Source organism: Balaenoptera borealis (genome assembly GCF_965194805.1).
Source record: "Balaenoptera borealis genome assembly, chromosome: 1".
Taxonomy (NCBI): Eukaryota; Metazoa; Chordata; class Mammalia; order Artiodactyla; family Balaenopteridae; genus Balaenoptera; species Balaenoptera borealis.
The window spans coordinates 45176550-45191106 of NC_138860.1; the positions used below are offsets into that span (position 1 = coordinate 45176550).

At 36.9% G+C, this 14557-nt stretch overlaps 1 protein-coding gene and 1 long non-coding RNA gene across 9 annotated transcripts in view; one reads left to right on the plus strand and one right to left on the minus strand.

Annotated features, from left to right (window-relative positions):
* Positions 1-14557, minus strand: part of HMCN1 (hemicentin 1) — a 510534-nt gene that overhangs the window by 269310 nt on the left and 226667 nt on the right. For 7 of the 8 annotated variants that reach the window (XR_014247210.1, XM_082401086.1, XM_082401087.1 and 4 more), the window contains 2 exons: positions 3339-3480; positions 2122-2249 (listed from right to left, as the gene is read on the minus strand). Coding sequence is in view for 7 of the 8 variants with exons in the window: in XM_082401086.1 (XP_082257212.1) it covers positions 2122-2249; positions 3339-3480 (270 nt within the window). In the remaining variant the exon portion in view is untranslated. Of the gene's footprint in view, positions 1-2121; positions 2250-3331; positions 3481-14557 lie in introns of all 8 variants that reach the window. The other variant, XM_082401091.1, reaches the window with a different exon arrangement.
* The window catches only part of LOC309633518, a 339904-nt gene that overhangs the window by 55541 nt on the left and 269806 nt on the right, over positions 1-14557 (plus strand). The gene's annotated exons all lie outside the window — the stretch shown is intronic.

Genomic DNA, 14557 nt, shown 5'->3' on the forward strand with positions numbered 1-14557 from the left:
TACAAACAGAAATAAACTCATGATGTATATGCACACAGATGTGTGTGATGAAAAGATCATCTATAAGGCCAAAAGAACATTAGGAAAAAATAATTCTGATGAAACAGTGTCCAAAAATTTAGGAAATTAATTGATGCACATTTTCTAGGTGATGCACATTTCAATTAATTGATGCACATTTTCTACGTGATTTTAAGGATATTCATGTCTATCTACAGAGAGACAGTTGTAGTCTAAGGCTAAAATTTGCATCTATAAAAAGTAGAATCTCCCACTTTTAACTCTATTTTTCCCTTTGATGTTAAATACAGACATTCTCTAAGTTTCTTTCCTTAGCTCTGTTTGATTCACCCCTTTGCCTAATGCTTTAGTTCATGCACATATTTTTTTCTTAACTGAACATTTTAGGACTTCCTAACTTCAATTGAGGTAGTTTTAAACAAAGCCAAGAGTTAATTTCTCAAAGATCATGTTACTCTTTGGCTAGAAAACTTTGGTGATTGCATTTCATAATTCCCTAGTTCGGCTTTCAAAAATCATAAACTGGTGCATGGCTTTCTTTTGAACTTCACGCTCCATTACACTTCCTTACTTATCACAAGGTATGGAGCTACACTGGTAGTCCAAAACATGCCCTATTCCCTCCCATCTTCCTGCTTTTGCTAAAGTTTTTTCCTCTGCCTGAAATGCCCTTTGCCACAACTCTTCAAATCCCACTCATTCTTCCAGGCTGAGCTTAAATCCTATCTCCTTTAAGAAGTGTTGGCAAATTCCCCAGTCAGAATTAATCTTCCCCTCCACCAACCTTCCACTTTTGTACTTATTTGTCTGCCTTATTATATTTATTTACATATATCCACTCCCATTAATCACACTCTTGAAAAGTAAGGACCTCCTGACATACATTTTTTATTTTACATTCCACAGTCTCTAGCACAGCATTTTACATACTTTGGGTGATTACTAAGTTAAATAAATGGGTGAAATATTTTGGTTTCTTTGTGAATGAACCAAAATTCATTTCTGCGATGCAGAATCTGTTTCAACCCCCATTCCCAACTGTTTGTTCCCTCTCCACATGGCTGTTCTATGAACGTTTTTAATTGTCATCTCTAAATCTGAGCCCATCTTCCCTTCTAAACTTATTCACCACGTGCCTTCCTCATTTCTATAAATGAGACTTCTTCCCAGGCTTTTAGGTCCAGTATTTGTGACTTTTTTGTTACCTCCTTCATCTATACACACCATCTACAATTCTCAATCTTTATTGTGGCTCTTTTACACTCCTTCCTCTCCACTGCCAATTTTACTACCTTACTATGAATGATGAAGAAAAATGAGAGAAAGGGTGGATTGCTAGTCATTAATTATTCACAGTTTACAAAATGACACTGAGCATATAATGCCCTTGTCCTTTATTTGTCTAAGAAAGACCAAAGTAAAAGAAATATTCTCTTCTATATTACATATTATTAGAATATACAATTATGTATTATAATAGATTCGATTACATTATATATGTTAGAATGTATTATATTCTACTATATTATGGAATATTGTATTATAAAATAGTTGTCATAAAGTATATCTTCAATAAATGTCTGAGTTTGGAGGGGAAAAACTGAAGATGAAAAGCAAAAAGTAGTATCTAGATAATTGACAGAGATGTTGTAAATATTTAATTATAACAGAAATATTATAAAGTTTCATATGTATAAATATATTTATACATATATATAAATTCATATATATATGAACATAAGTGGAAAATGTAAAATGAAAGTTGAGGTAAACTAGGAAGGATACAGAATTTATTAATTTGTAAGTAAAATATTACAAAGAACAGATGAATCATGGAAGGATAGAACTCTGTGGACATTCTGGAACTCTTCCATAATCTGGAAGCTTCCTTGATTTCTGTTGATTACCAAAGCTATTCACCCCCTGAACTTTTAACTTAAATTAGTTACAGTATTTGCTTTAATCAATGTGTGAAACAAACAATAACTTATACAACTGGGTATAACTCATTCCTAATATTAATTTTCAAGAAAGTACTTTTACATTGCTTGATATGATATTCATACTATTTGTACTGCCTTTTAAACTGATTATACTTGCCAGTGTATCTGAGGGTAGAAGTCTGTTTATCCATCCCAGCTGAATTACTTGCCAGGCAACCATAGGTCCCTGCATCTTTGGGAACTGCATTTTTGATAAATAAGGTACCTTCTGAGGTCATCCTATACCTACAGACAAAAAGAAAATAAAATTGAAAATACTCTAATAATAGTATCAAGGAACTATAGCACCTTCCTTTCAAATATTTTAGAGTTATGTTTGTGGTGCTGATTGCAGAAATGATTAACATCATCATTTTATAAGCAGAAATGTTATAATGATAATAACAATAGGTCCCACATATCTAGTACTTGCCATGTATTAGGGCTGCTCTAGTAGCTTTACATTTATCAATGTTTTAAATCTTCCTAACAACCCAATGAGTTAGATACTATTATCTCTGTTATACAGTTGAGCAAAGAGGTTATACAACTTGCCCGGAGTCAGGGTTAGTAAAGGGAAGAAGTGGAATTTGCACCCAGGCAATCTTGCTCTGTGTGAACTTCTAAGCTAAACAGTTCCTCAAAATGAAAACCTGAGAGATGCAATGCCTCACATCTCAAGTCAGTCTTGTGAAGAGACCAGGAATGGAATCTGGCTCACACCTAAGCCCTTCTCCTCCTGCCAAACCCAGAGTAATGGAAGCCTGATGGCTGGAAACTTCATTGCTTATGCCCCTCGTGTTCAGTACTCTCTTTGAGCATGAGAGGATTCATTTTCTTGTAAAAGCATCCAGCAGAATGTACGATAGTATGGCAACAGTGAGCAGGAGTTATGAACAATGTCTGCATACACTTTAATTAGAGCTACTGTTCTGTCCTTTGTCTCTCCCTCTCTCTTCTGTTAAATCTCAGGACCAAACCTCTAGCAGACAGGTTAAAACTACACATTACTTTACCCACAGAAAGTCCATTATCCCCATTTCAATTATTCAAGGTAAACCAACTGTTACAGTGTTATGTTTGCAAAGCAAAGTATTAGGAAGCACTTAGTCCCAGCTATTGAATTCAAGACTTAAGAACCTCAAACTCTATACATTTATACATTCATCATTTATTATTTTACTGACATTTCCTGGCCTATTGAGAAAATCTAAAGCTGTGGATTTGGGTCAAATCTCCCTTAACCTTAGGGATTTGGTCAGATTAGTATTGTCCAGAAATTTCACCAACTTCTCTCACTCAGTAAAAACAAAGAACATGATACAAACCCAGTACCTGTGTGAACCCACAATAAACATATCATTCATGGTCCAGGTGATCTTTGGTTTGGGATAACCTGTTGCAGAACACATGATGGAGACCTCAGATCCACCTGTAAAAGACTGATTTTTGGGCATCACAGTGACTTTGGGCGGTTCTGCAGATAAAAGGAAACACACAGAGTGAAATGTCAATGATGTTAGCAGATTTGCAGGTTTCTCACTGCCACGCCTTTACTTTTAAAAATATATTTATTTGTTTGTTTATTTAGTTATTTTGCACTTTCAGGAGTGTACAAAACTGGGGTCTGCTCCTTTCACTCCCCCAGAGCTCCTCCTCTCCCTGAAAGACTGATGCAGGCTGTGGCTGGGCACCCAAAACCTGACTCCGCACCCCACAGGCCCAGGCAGGACCACAGAGGGCCTCATCTCTGGCCATTCATCCCAAGGCCTTGCAGCCCAGCCCAGCCCTGTCAGCCGATCTGGAGCCCCAGGCCTGCTCCTACTCCTGGATCTTGCAGGCATGACAGTGGGCAAGGCTTTGCCTTCAGAGCTTGGTGAGGGTCTGGCACACTCTCCTTTGAGGGGACATCAGGGGCCTGGGTCTGAGGCCAATGACAGAAAGAGGCTTCCACTTGATGGGGCCTGAATGCAAGGCGGAGAGCAGCCGGACTACTGTGACATAGTATTATTTGGCAGCCAGGGCTGGGGTCCCTCTGTCCATTCTCTAGCCAGGTCCTGCCCTCAGCTCCTGACCCAACCCATGGCCTCAGCTACTGGGCTGGCTGGGCACCAGGCCCTGCAGTGGCCCCGTTTTTCCGGGGTATCTTGGACGTGCGGGAGAAGGTGGTCCTCGAGGTGGTCCTTGGGACTTGGATGTTCCCAAGCTCATGGCAGCTGGTGTCCGTGAGGTTGGGAACATCCAGCCACAGGGTGGCTGCTGGTGGGGGTGGCATCCAGAACCTTCACCGTGACCACTCCTGAGGTGAAGAGCTTCCTCTTGGGGTTGCAGAAGGAGAAGGTAGAGTATAACACAGAGGTGAGGGGCAACCAGCCTTAGATCACCAGGTAGAAGGCCCCTCTCTTGAAAGGCAGCAAGTCCTATTGTCGTTCTGCACGCCCTCAGGGTAGAATCACACTTCAAGGTTCTCTCTGACCACGCCCAAGCCCACCTGTGCCATCATGGTCCTGGTACTTTGTTAGTTGATGATACAAGAAATTTTCACAAATTAAGGTATGGGGAATTCATCCTAGTTTATACATGATTTGGCTTGAACTTTATGCTAACTAGAACAGCCTGTCTACGTACTGTCAAGCATGCATTGAACATGGGCTTTAACCATTAAAGAATGTATTTAAAAAGTAAAAATGGAGTAACTGTGGTTCAAGCATTCAAAACGGAGCCAGGTGGCCACTGTGGGTGTGGTTTCAGACACGCTCCTGCATCACTGAGAACTTGAGTTTTCTGAACTGTATCAAACTCAAGGACACCACCAACTGTTCTCAAAACAACATCTGCTAGCAGTTGCCTGCTGCAACCTTATGGTCTCAAGGTCTCCCCTTATAACTATGCAACCATTCAGTCCCCAAACAATCCTTGCTTAACAAGCACCCTTTCTTCTTGCCGGTTCTAATCCTAATCCTTGACAAACAACTTATGCAACTTTGTGGGTTTTGCCTATATAAGCCTCCCTCATTTTGTTTGTTCAGGCAGAACACAATTCAAGTGCTTCTTGAATCTGTGTCTCCAGGGCTACAGTCCTCAGTTTGGCTAGAATAAAACTCTTCTCTATTCCTATTATAGACTGTTTACTGATTATTTGCATTGCCAATGAAGATGCCCCAAGGTACACATGATCAGGCCCATGCATCCTATGAAGAACAGCTCCTGCTTGGCAATCTGCATTCGGGAAGGGCCTCCATGAGACCACGATGCCCAGGATGCTCTGGTGGTGAGAGATGATGACACAGGGGTGGTCCACCTCCAGCTTCTGGCGGCCCTTAATCTCAAAGTGAATGCAGTATATGTACTTGAAGGGCTGGATGAGCCCACTGACGATGCTCACATTCTCCACTATCTGGCCATGGCGACACAGCAGGCAGGTGACCATGGCCACGGTGATGACCATAAAGCAGAGCACGCAGTACAGGGTGACCTTGGCTTAGAACTTGGCCATGCAGCTCAGCGGCACAAGCAGCAACAGCTGCAGCAGTGTGCAGTCAGCCACGGCCAGAGTTCCACGGCCAAGGCCGCGCTGGAATCATGCATGTACGGCGGCCCCCTTGGAGCCTCGATGGCACTGGCCTCAGGCTCCCTCCTTGGGCTCTGGCTGGAGAGGAGCTCTTTGGATAACCCCTATCAGGGATCTGGTCCAATCCGTGCAAGAGAGAAACCAAAAGTAATGAAAGCACGGGAGGTAAATTGTTTTTGAGAGTAGAATGAATCTGATCCCAATGTTGTGTTTCTGCATCTCCACTGGTTACTATGGGGCCCCTGGCTACTTTGCTCCCGCTAGCTGACTACTGGTTTCCATCTGCTCATCTGGAACTTCAATATAAACGTGTTTTCAGGCAAAGTCTCTATACTGGGCCTTTTGCCTCTTTCTATCTAGTGAACATAGGTTTGGAGCCAATCTTGTCCTGACTGCTGCCTGTTTTGTTTGAGTTGCTCTTTCCCTTTTTATTTGTTTGATGATAAGTTTGTTGAGGTCGAGATCATGTCTTTCTTATTATTCCATATTCCAATATATTCCAAGGTACATAACATCTCTTTCATGTTATGCAGTGACTTGTAAATGAAAGACACTTAAAGCCATTGATGGAATACAGTTCATTCCTAAAAGGTAACTTGGCTCTGAGAATTTTTATGCCTGCCGGCCTCTGGAGATCCTGCGATACTATCATTTGCCTCATGCCCATGGATTCATAGGACCTCAACTTAGAAAATATCAAAGTGCCTATTGCATTCCACTTCTATGGCAGAAAAAAGACTTTTGAAAATGAAATATTAAATCAGAAATTTATCGTCAAAAAGGATACAAGAATTCTCTGGGGTAGCTGGGATGTTGATATATCTGGTCTAGTCAATTATGTTTTACATCTATACTACTACAGAGTAAGAATTAATCATCAAAGAAGGTACCATCAAAGAAATATTTAATCATTTTCTTTCTCTTTAAAGCCTATTTTTTTTATTTTATTGAAGTATAATTTACTCATAATATTATAATAACTTCAGGTGTATAACATAGTGATCAGTTATTTATATAGATTAGGCACCATACAAAATTGTTATAATATTGACTATATTCCCTGTGCTGTACATTATATACCTGTGACTTATTTATTTTATAACTGGTAGTTTAAATAATTTACTTAGTGTAAATATCCCCCACTCAATCAGCTAGAAATCAATTCATTTCCACAATTTTTGAAATAGATGCCATGAGTATTAACAAAACTAAATTAATTCAATAATGTGCTTTTTGCGCAATTATTATGTTCCAGGCTCTGTGCTAACTTATAGGGATACACTGATGAGCCAAACAGACATGGTGTCAGCTTTCCATTCAACTGGGTTTTTACTATAAATGAAATTGAGAATTCAGTTAGTCAGTTAGATCTGGATATATTTATGATGTACCTTTATTATAAGTCAGTCTGCAAACTGTGGTTTGGTTTCACTAAGAGGAATCCCCAAACATTTGAAAGAGATACAAATGGTGCCGCTGAAGTGGGCAGCTAAAGAACGGAACAAACCTAATTAGTGCCTAATTGCTAGCAGCTTATAATCGCTCTTCTTTTTTCTCCTGTTTACATTGTGTTTTTCAAATAATGTTTGCCTTTGAAGTTAATGTTTAAAGGGTTTTTCCAGCCAGTGGACTTGGTTGATAACCTCATTATTCCATGGTTTCTTCTTAGTGAACATAGGGCTAGAGAAATGTGTGAGGTCAAGGGCAGACTGGCCATGGCCAGTAAGTTCAAATTGTGATTGCATCTGGAGGCCATCAATTCTGAAATGCTGGAGTACTACACATGATGTGGGGATGCTGCAGACAGCCTTCAGGGGAAGAGGTGGAAAAAAATGAACAGTTGTTTCTCTTCGGAATTTTCTGAATACCTACATTTATTCCCACCTTCCTAAAACAAAAGGTTTTTCATGTCTACTTCATTTTGACATAGGATTGCTGCAAAGATTCGGCAGCTCTTGGGATTTCTGTCTAAACATGATGCCTTCCAATGGCGTCTGCCAGAATTGGTTTGGCAAATCTCCCAGCGAGAATCCCACTGGTAGGCCCTGTAGTTCAGATATTAAAGTGAAAATAAATGTCAGTTACCCAAGCCAGGATGTGGAGAGCTAGGAGGTCATTTCTCAAATAACGCCTGGGTATAGGGTGCTGCTCAGGGTCATGAAATAAGTCTGTGTGCAACATACAGATGGGATGACATCATCCCACAGAAGGTGAGAAATTTACCACTGCTCTGGAAAGAATATTTCTCCTGATGATAAGAAAATTAGAAAGGACATGAACAAACACAGGGAAGCATAATGGGATTTCAACCAAATAACAGTTGAATAAAGATGATCAGAATGATTCAGACTTTACTTGATTAGGTTAAATAAGGATATAATAGACCTCACTATAATTATTTCTACTCTTAGATTTCTTTTAATCCCTAGAAAAAAGCTCAACTTGTTTTTAAAAAGTAGTTGTAATGGAGCAAGAACAAGGTATTGAAGAACCACAGTTCAACTCCATCAAAGTCCAGAGTCCAATTTCAGGCTTTAAGGAAAAGTAATCCATTCTCAGTTGGTTTTCAGTCTCATTTCAGCATCACAATCATCACCATTATCATCACCACCACCATCTGCACCACCATCGTAAATAACAACTTGCTGTTCATTAGCCAAAGCAACGGGAACATGGCACTCTATTAGGTATTAAGGCATAAATTCATTCTTTATATTTGAACCATAACGAAAGAAAAATATGTGAGTTTTTATAATTCGTCACCAATGATTTTAAAATGTTAAACATAAATTAGGATACTAAGAATAAAAAATACTACTTTAAGACTTAGGTGTCTTTACATAGCATTAATGTTAAGGTTGCAAAATGCATTATAAGAGAGCATGAAAACAGCCATTGCTCTGACTACAAAGACCAAGGAAGATAAAATCTCACCTAACTCTTAAAAATCTCCAACATCACCTTCATATGCAAGAGGCATATTTCCTGTTAGTCAGGTCATTTGGGTCTGATTTGTTGCTGCTACGCCTCTGGTAGGAAACTCTCAAAGACAAGACCTAAGGCCTTTTTCTTCAAGGTGATTTAATTACCATCAACAAATTAATCAGACAATGGTAATGATTTGAATTACTTAAGCAATAATTTAAAATATTTTTCAGAACTGGTATATTTACAGTACTTGGGCAAACTTCTTTGGGCTTTTATTCTTTCACAAAACAAACATTTATTGAGTACCTACTGTATTTCTGACACTTTATGACCTCAAAGATCTCACAGAATATTGTATACAAAGACATATTATGTACAGTTAGGAACTAAATCTCTTTCTAGTAGTCAGTTCATTGAAATAGAAAGGTGGGCAGAAGTTACTGAGTATCTATGTGCCAAGAATCTAACTCTAGACCCATCATTTATTTTTCTCAGTAACCCTATGAAGTATTACTGCCATTTTACAGATAAAAAAACTAAGGCTCAAAATGGTTAAATAATCCATTGTATCTGGTTTATATTTCAATGGAGATAATAATGGTATCTATACACTAATATGTATAAAATAGATAACTATTAAGAACCTGCTGTATAAAAAAAAATTAAATTAAATTAAAAAAAATCAAGATGAGTGTTTTTACCTTTGTGTAAAAAAAAAATAATAATAATGGTATCTAACTCATAGGGTCATTGTGGATTAGCTAAACTAATATACATAAAACACTTAAAAAATTCCTGGCACATAGTAGGCACTATGTAATTTTTGCCATTATATTCCATTATACGGTAAAGTATGACAAAGAATGATAAAATAAGTATACAGTATTTACAATATATGTGTACAAATGTATTATCTAGACATTTACACATGAAACTTGATCACAATTCTCACACTTGCATATAGTATTTAGGTTACACATCCTAGTAATAAATAATACTTATTATATATTATTCGATTCTTCTGAAATTTGAGATGTTTCTAGACACTCAAAATGTATTAGAAATTTCAATAAAAACAGATAAATTTAGTTTTACTGATGGAAAAAAAACACACCAATACCTATGCCACCTGGCACATGTTAAAAAAGAGTTATGATGATGTAATGAACATATGGTTCTGATAATATCAATTTCATTCTTAGTGAAGTAATTCTGGTCATTAGGGACTTACTTCATCAATCAGTTTGAAAACTATTTCCTTTTTTGTTGCAAAATTCTCTCTAGTGACCTAGACTAATTAGTGACAGACATCTACCCTTTCCTGACACCATAGAAGACAAATTAATACTTCTCATGTTCATACAGACATAGAAGGAGGAAAGGAGGCTTTGTCTGGCCCTTTGCGTTCCATGTGGCAGCATGTGATTATGGAAGAAATGTCAGCTCTACACTGAATATGCTCAAATTTAACCAGGACACCTGTGTTCATCTTCAGCTTCAAAAATCATCCTCATAAAGGAGCAGTCAATGGAATCAACGGAAGATAGTCTGTTTTAAACAAAACTTTAAGGTCACATCATGTAAATAAATACCACTACACTTATTCTGATTTTTACTCCTAAGCCTGACCAATACAAGCATTTGGAAATTTAGCGGCCACTGTGCCACCTTAAAAGTGATAAATTGTTTTAGCCGATTTCACAAAATTTTGCAAAACTCACCTGACAAAATTCCTAAATTAGGGTGAACTAGTTTAAACACTACTTCAAAAATAATATCTGTATAAATTTTTTCACCAGGTAATTATCAGATTTTGTTGTAAAATATGGTTTTAAATGTAAGCAGTCATATGCTGGCATGTGCTATAACAGGAAAAGAAAGTACTTATATAATGAAATCTAAAATTGTTGACGTGATTCAAATAAGCCATTGAAGTTAACATGGAAACATGAAAGACAAGGTTGGTGACCCCAATTTTCCTTATAGTCTGCTATTGTTACTTTGAGGTCCATTCAGCAATTAAGGAGCACACATCCATTGGGTACAACTGTGTTTTTCTCTCTGTGCAAGGCATTATGATTTTTTTTAAAAAAAGGGCAATAAGTATCACACAGTGCATATAATATGATTGGGGAAAAACAACTAGACACATGAAATTGATCATGACTAAGTGCAGGCTTGTGTGGCATAAAGTAAATAAAAGTTCTACAGGATACCAGAAAAAAGAAACCAACAATTTTCAGAAAGGAGGTGGTTTATGAGAAGGGCTTAGCATTATAGGTAGGATATAGGTAGGGAACATTAAAGTCCAACAACTCTATGAGCTAAGTCACAGAACTAGAATGAGAATGAAGTACTTTGGAGGCAGTCAGAACGCCCCTGTGACTCAAGTATGAGAAGTGCAGTTGGGGTAAATTATGGAGGGATGGAAAATAACAGGGCAGGGGCTAGAGTTGAAGCACTAGGAAACAGAAATTCACTGAAGGTACAATGAACATGGCGTTTGACAGAAAACATTCAGTGGCCATCAAAAACTCAATTCTGAAGACTGAAAACAGGATAAGTGTAGTACCTATCCATCTTTTTGAGAAATTTAATACAAAGAAAATTCAAACCTCATATACGGACACCAAAAATTATTTGCCTGATACTACTCTGACATATAAAATTTAGCAGCATCAGTAATATTTTATGGACAAAAGAATTATCTACCAGTTTCTCTACTTTTAATCAATAATTAGAGGTGAAGCCTTAACAGCAAGTTCAAGTATGCAGTTATCCATATTAAGGAAACATGAATGATGGAAAAATATATGAATATCTAATTATTTTAAGGTAAACAGTTTTCTTGTATTGAAAGGAAACATTTTTATTTCTTTTTGCTTATCCATACATGGTTTTATGTGGATCAAGGGTGAAGATCAAATGTTGAAAGTATTATGAAAGAGTCAGCTCGTGGAGGACTGAGGGGTGTAAATTTTATTCTGGGGTAATTAGGAAACCACAAAAAGGGTTTGACTAGATGGATACAAAGCAATATTTAGGGAAATTTCACCTGATGGTACTACGGAGTAGAGTGGGGCAACAAAATCAGAAGAAAGGAAGTCCCTAAAAGGAGGATTTTTATGGATTTAGTTTAGGCATGTGAATCACAAGGGGGATGAGGGTGGTGCCAATGGAGATAACAAGAAAGGGAGTGACGTGAGAGGCAACGAAGAACTGAACTAACCCACGCATAGGGAAAGTGAGAGGTGCCTCAGCCGAAAAATATCATTACAACTGGGATAATTCCATTTGAACTCTAAATTTCCCATTAGATCATTCACTCTGATCCCTATCAGCATAGACAATCATCTGCTGATTCCAGCATCAATGTCACATAGAAAATGTGTCCCATATAGGTGTCCATAAATAAAAAGGATGTGGGAAATTCAATTTTAAAAACTGATGCACTGTGTTTGTGTGGCCTGGGGAAAAGAACAGAGAGAGAGAGAGAGACAGAGAGAGACAGAGAGAGACAGAGAGAGAAAGAGAGAAAGAGAGAGAGAGAAATAAGGCATGATTCCTGAAAATAGATCTCAAGTACCCTACTTCCTGGTCTAGAGCTTTTGTTACCCCAAAAAGCAAATTAGGTTAACAGAATCAACCATGAAAGGATTTTTATCTCAAAAACTTTTCGTGTTCAAAAGAAATAGGGTTACAAAGTTTTAGAACCTTTTATTTCCCAATTCCAAAAGGATTTGCGCCCAAAAGGAACCTAGTGGAACAACTGATTATCAATTGCTGTTGTTTAAATAGGCATTAAATTACATTCTGGAAAAAAAGTATTTCAAGGCTATCAATTGATCTCTGTGATGTAAGATTCCCAGGCTTCTAAATGTTCCTAATGATAAACTTTATGTCATGAGGAATTAAGACTCTGATGAGAAGAAAGATACTCCATTAACGAGTTTTTAGTATTAAGTTTCTTTTCTTACTTGAGTTCTCTCCATAAAAGCTAAGTAAAGATCCTCATTTTAGAGACTGTTTAAACCTACATTCAGCCCAACCACCTAATTGACTTATATTTCTGAAAACATATTAGAACTGTTTTACAACTGTTCCCCAAAATATTTTTCATTGTGGATAATATATTCCCTTAAAATGTTGCATGGCCTAACATCAAGCCATGCTACATGAGAAATTGGAAAATAATTAGTATTTAATTACTGAACCTAGGTTCCATTGAATCCTACAGCCTGAAAATATATTTTACAGCATCTCTGACCCTTCTAAATATCTGTATTTACTATAGAAAAAGCTAACTTCAAAAGGTTACATAATGACTATCACTGAGCCTGCTGAGAATTGTAATTAGTAGTTGCTGTGTCCTGTTTTAACAGATGTGTACCTACTGATTTACCTCAATCAGCTTATTTAAAATGTATTGACATTGTTCTAAAATGCATTACTTCAGTTTCTGATTAGGAAGGTAACTCTAGCTAGTTCTGATGGTAACTAACTTTTAAGTGTGAAGCTTGTACAATGAGAGTAACAAAATTTCACTAAGAATGATTTATAATGGATAGATGTGCTTGCTCACTTAATTTTTCCTAAATCTTCAATCAGTAGAAATGGCAATGGAATATATTTTAATATTTTTAAGTTTTTCCAGGACTACTAGACACTTTGCATAAGTGGCCAGGGAGTCTTTCCAAACAGCAAAGGATGAAAACTTAAAACTAACCAATCAGCCAAATGATCAAAAACAATGAAAACAGGTATCAATGGCCTGGGAAAAGAGGCAAGGGCCACTGAAATTCCAAAGATATGGAATCAAATGCAACATTTCCAAATGAAATCTCATCAATAGAAATATGAAGACCTGGCTACAACTTTCCCAAAATGGTAGAATTATTCCTGAATGGCAATAATTCAAATGAATTACGATAGTGGTTAGTCTACAGGGCAGTAGCAATAAGTTTCCTAAGACTTCGGTTCTTGCTATTTCTGCCTTTCTTTTTTCTCCAGAAAAACTGGAGCTGTCTCCAATAGCTACATGCCTATTTAAATTCAAATTTAAAATTTCCAAAACTAAGTCAAATTTCAAAACAAGCTCCTTAGGTGCATTAGCCATATTTCAAGTGCTAAATTGCCACATACAGCTAGTAGCTATTATGTGGGACAGCCAGATACACAACATTTCCATCATTATATAAAGTTTTACTGACAGTGCTGGACTAGAGAGCAAGTCTATTAAATCTCAGAGAGAAGGTCACTAATTCTTTGACTTACCAGTAAGTGGGTACAGTGGCAATAAAACACACAGGCAAAGACTAAATATTGACAGTTGCATGCTAGATTTGCAAAAAAATTCCACACCCAAATTCCAGTGTGGTTATGAAATTCAGTTAATGAGAGAAAGGCAATAATTTCAGAGACAAACAATGATAAATTTAGGCTACATTCTATTTTAATGACAAAATCTTAATGGCAAACAAGCATCAAGATTTCTTTTCTTCAAAATTTACAACTTTTACTTGTCCAATATAAGATATAAGAATATGTAAATATACCAAATGTTTGCTGCCTTTATACCCATTTTAAGTAATTCCTAACGTAAAATTATTTATACATTAACATTGTTTCTATTTAATGCTATGTTTTCTTTCCTTAACAATAACAACAAGAAGTCATGAATTCAGGAGCTTCTTTGGATGATTAGCTAAAACAGATTAAGACAATAAATATGGTTGATCAGAGGAAAGAATTTTTAAAGTTTAGTTTTTTCTTAGTTAGAAAATCTTGTAAATCAACTAACTCCAATAAAAAGTTTTAAAAAAGAAAATCTTCAACTAAATGATGACTAACATTGCCTATTACATTGCCTTTTCTTTAGTGGATCCTCTTTATAACAATTTTCCAAAATCAGAGAATTTCCAAACTAAAGAGGAAGGCCAAAGCTTAGACTTACATTCTCATTTGACTTGGATAAAAGTGGCAAATTACCATTATTACTTCTTGGCATATTAGAAGGATACTATTAAAGCTTTACATATATCTACTTGCATCTCCT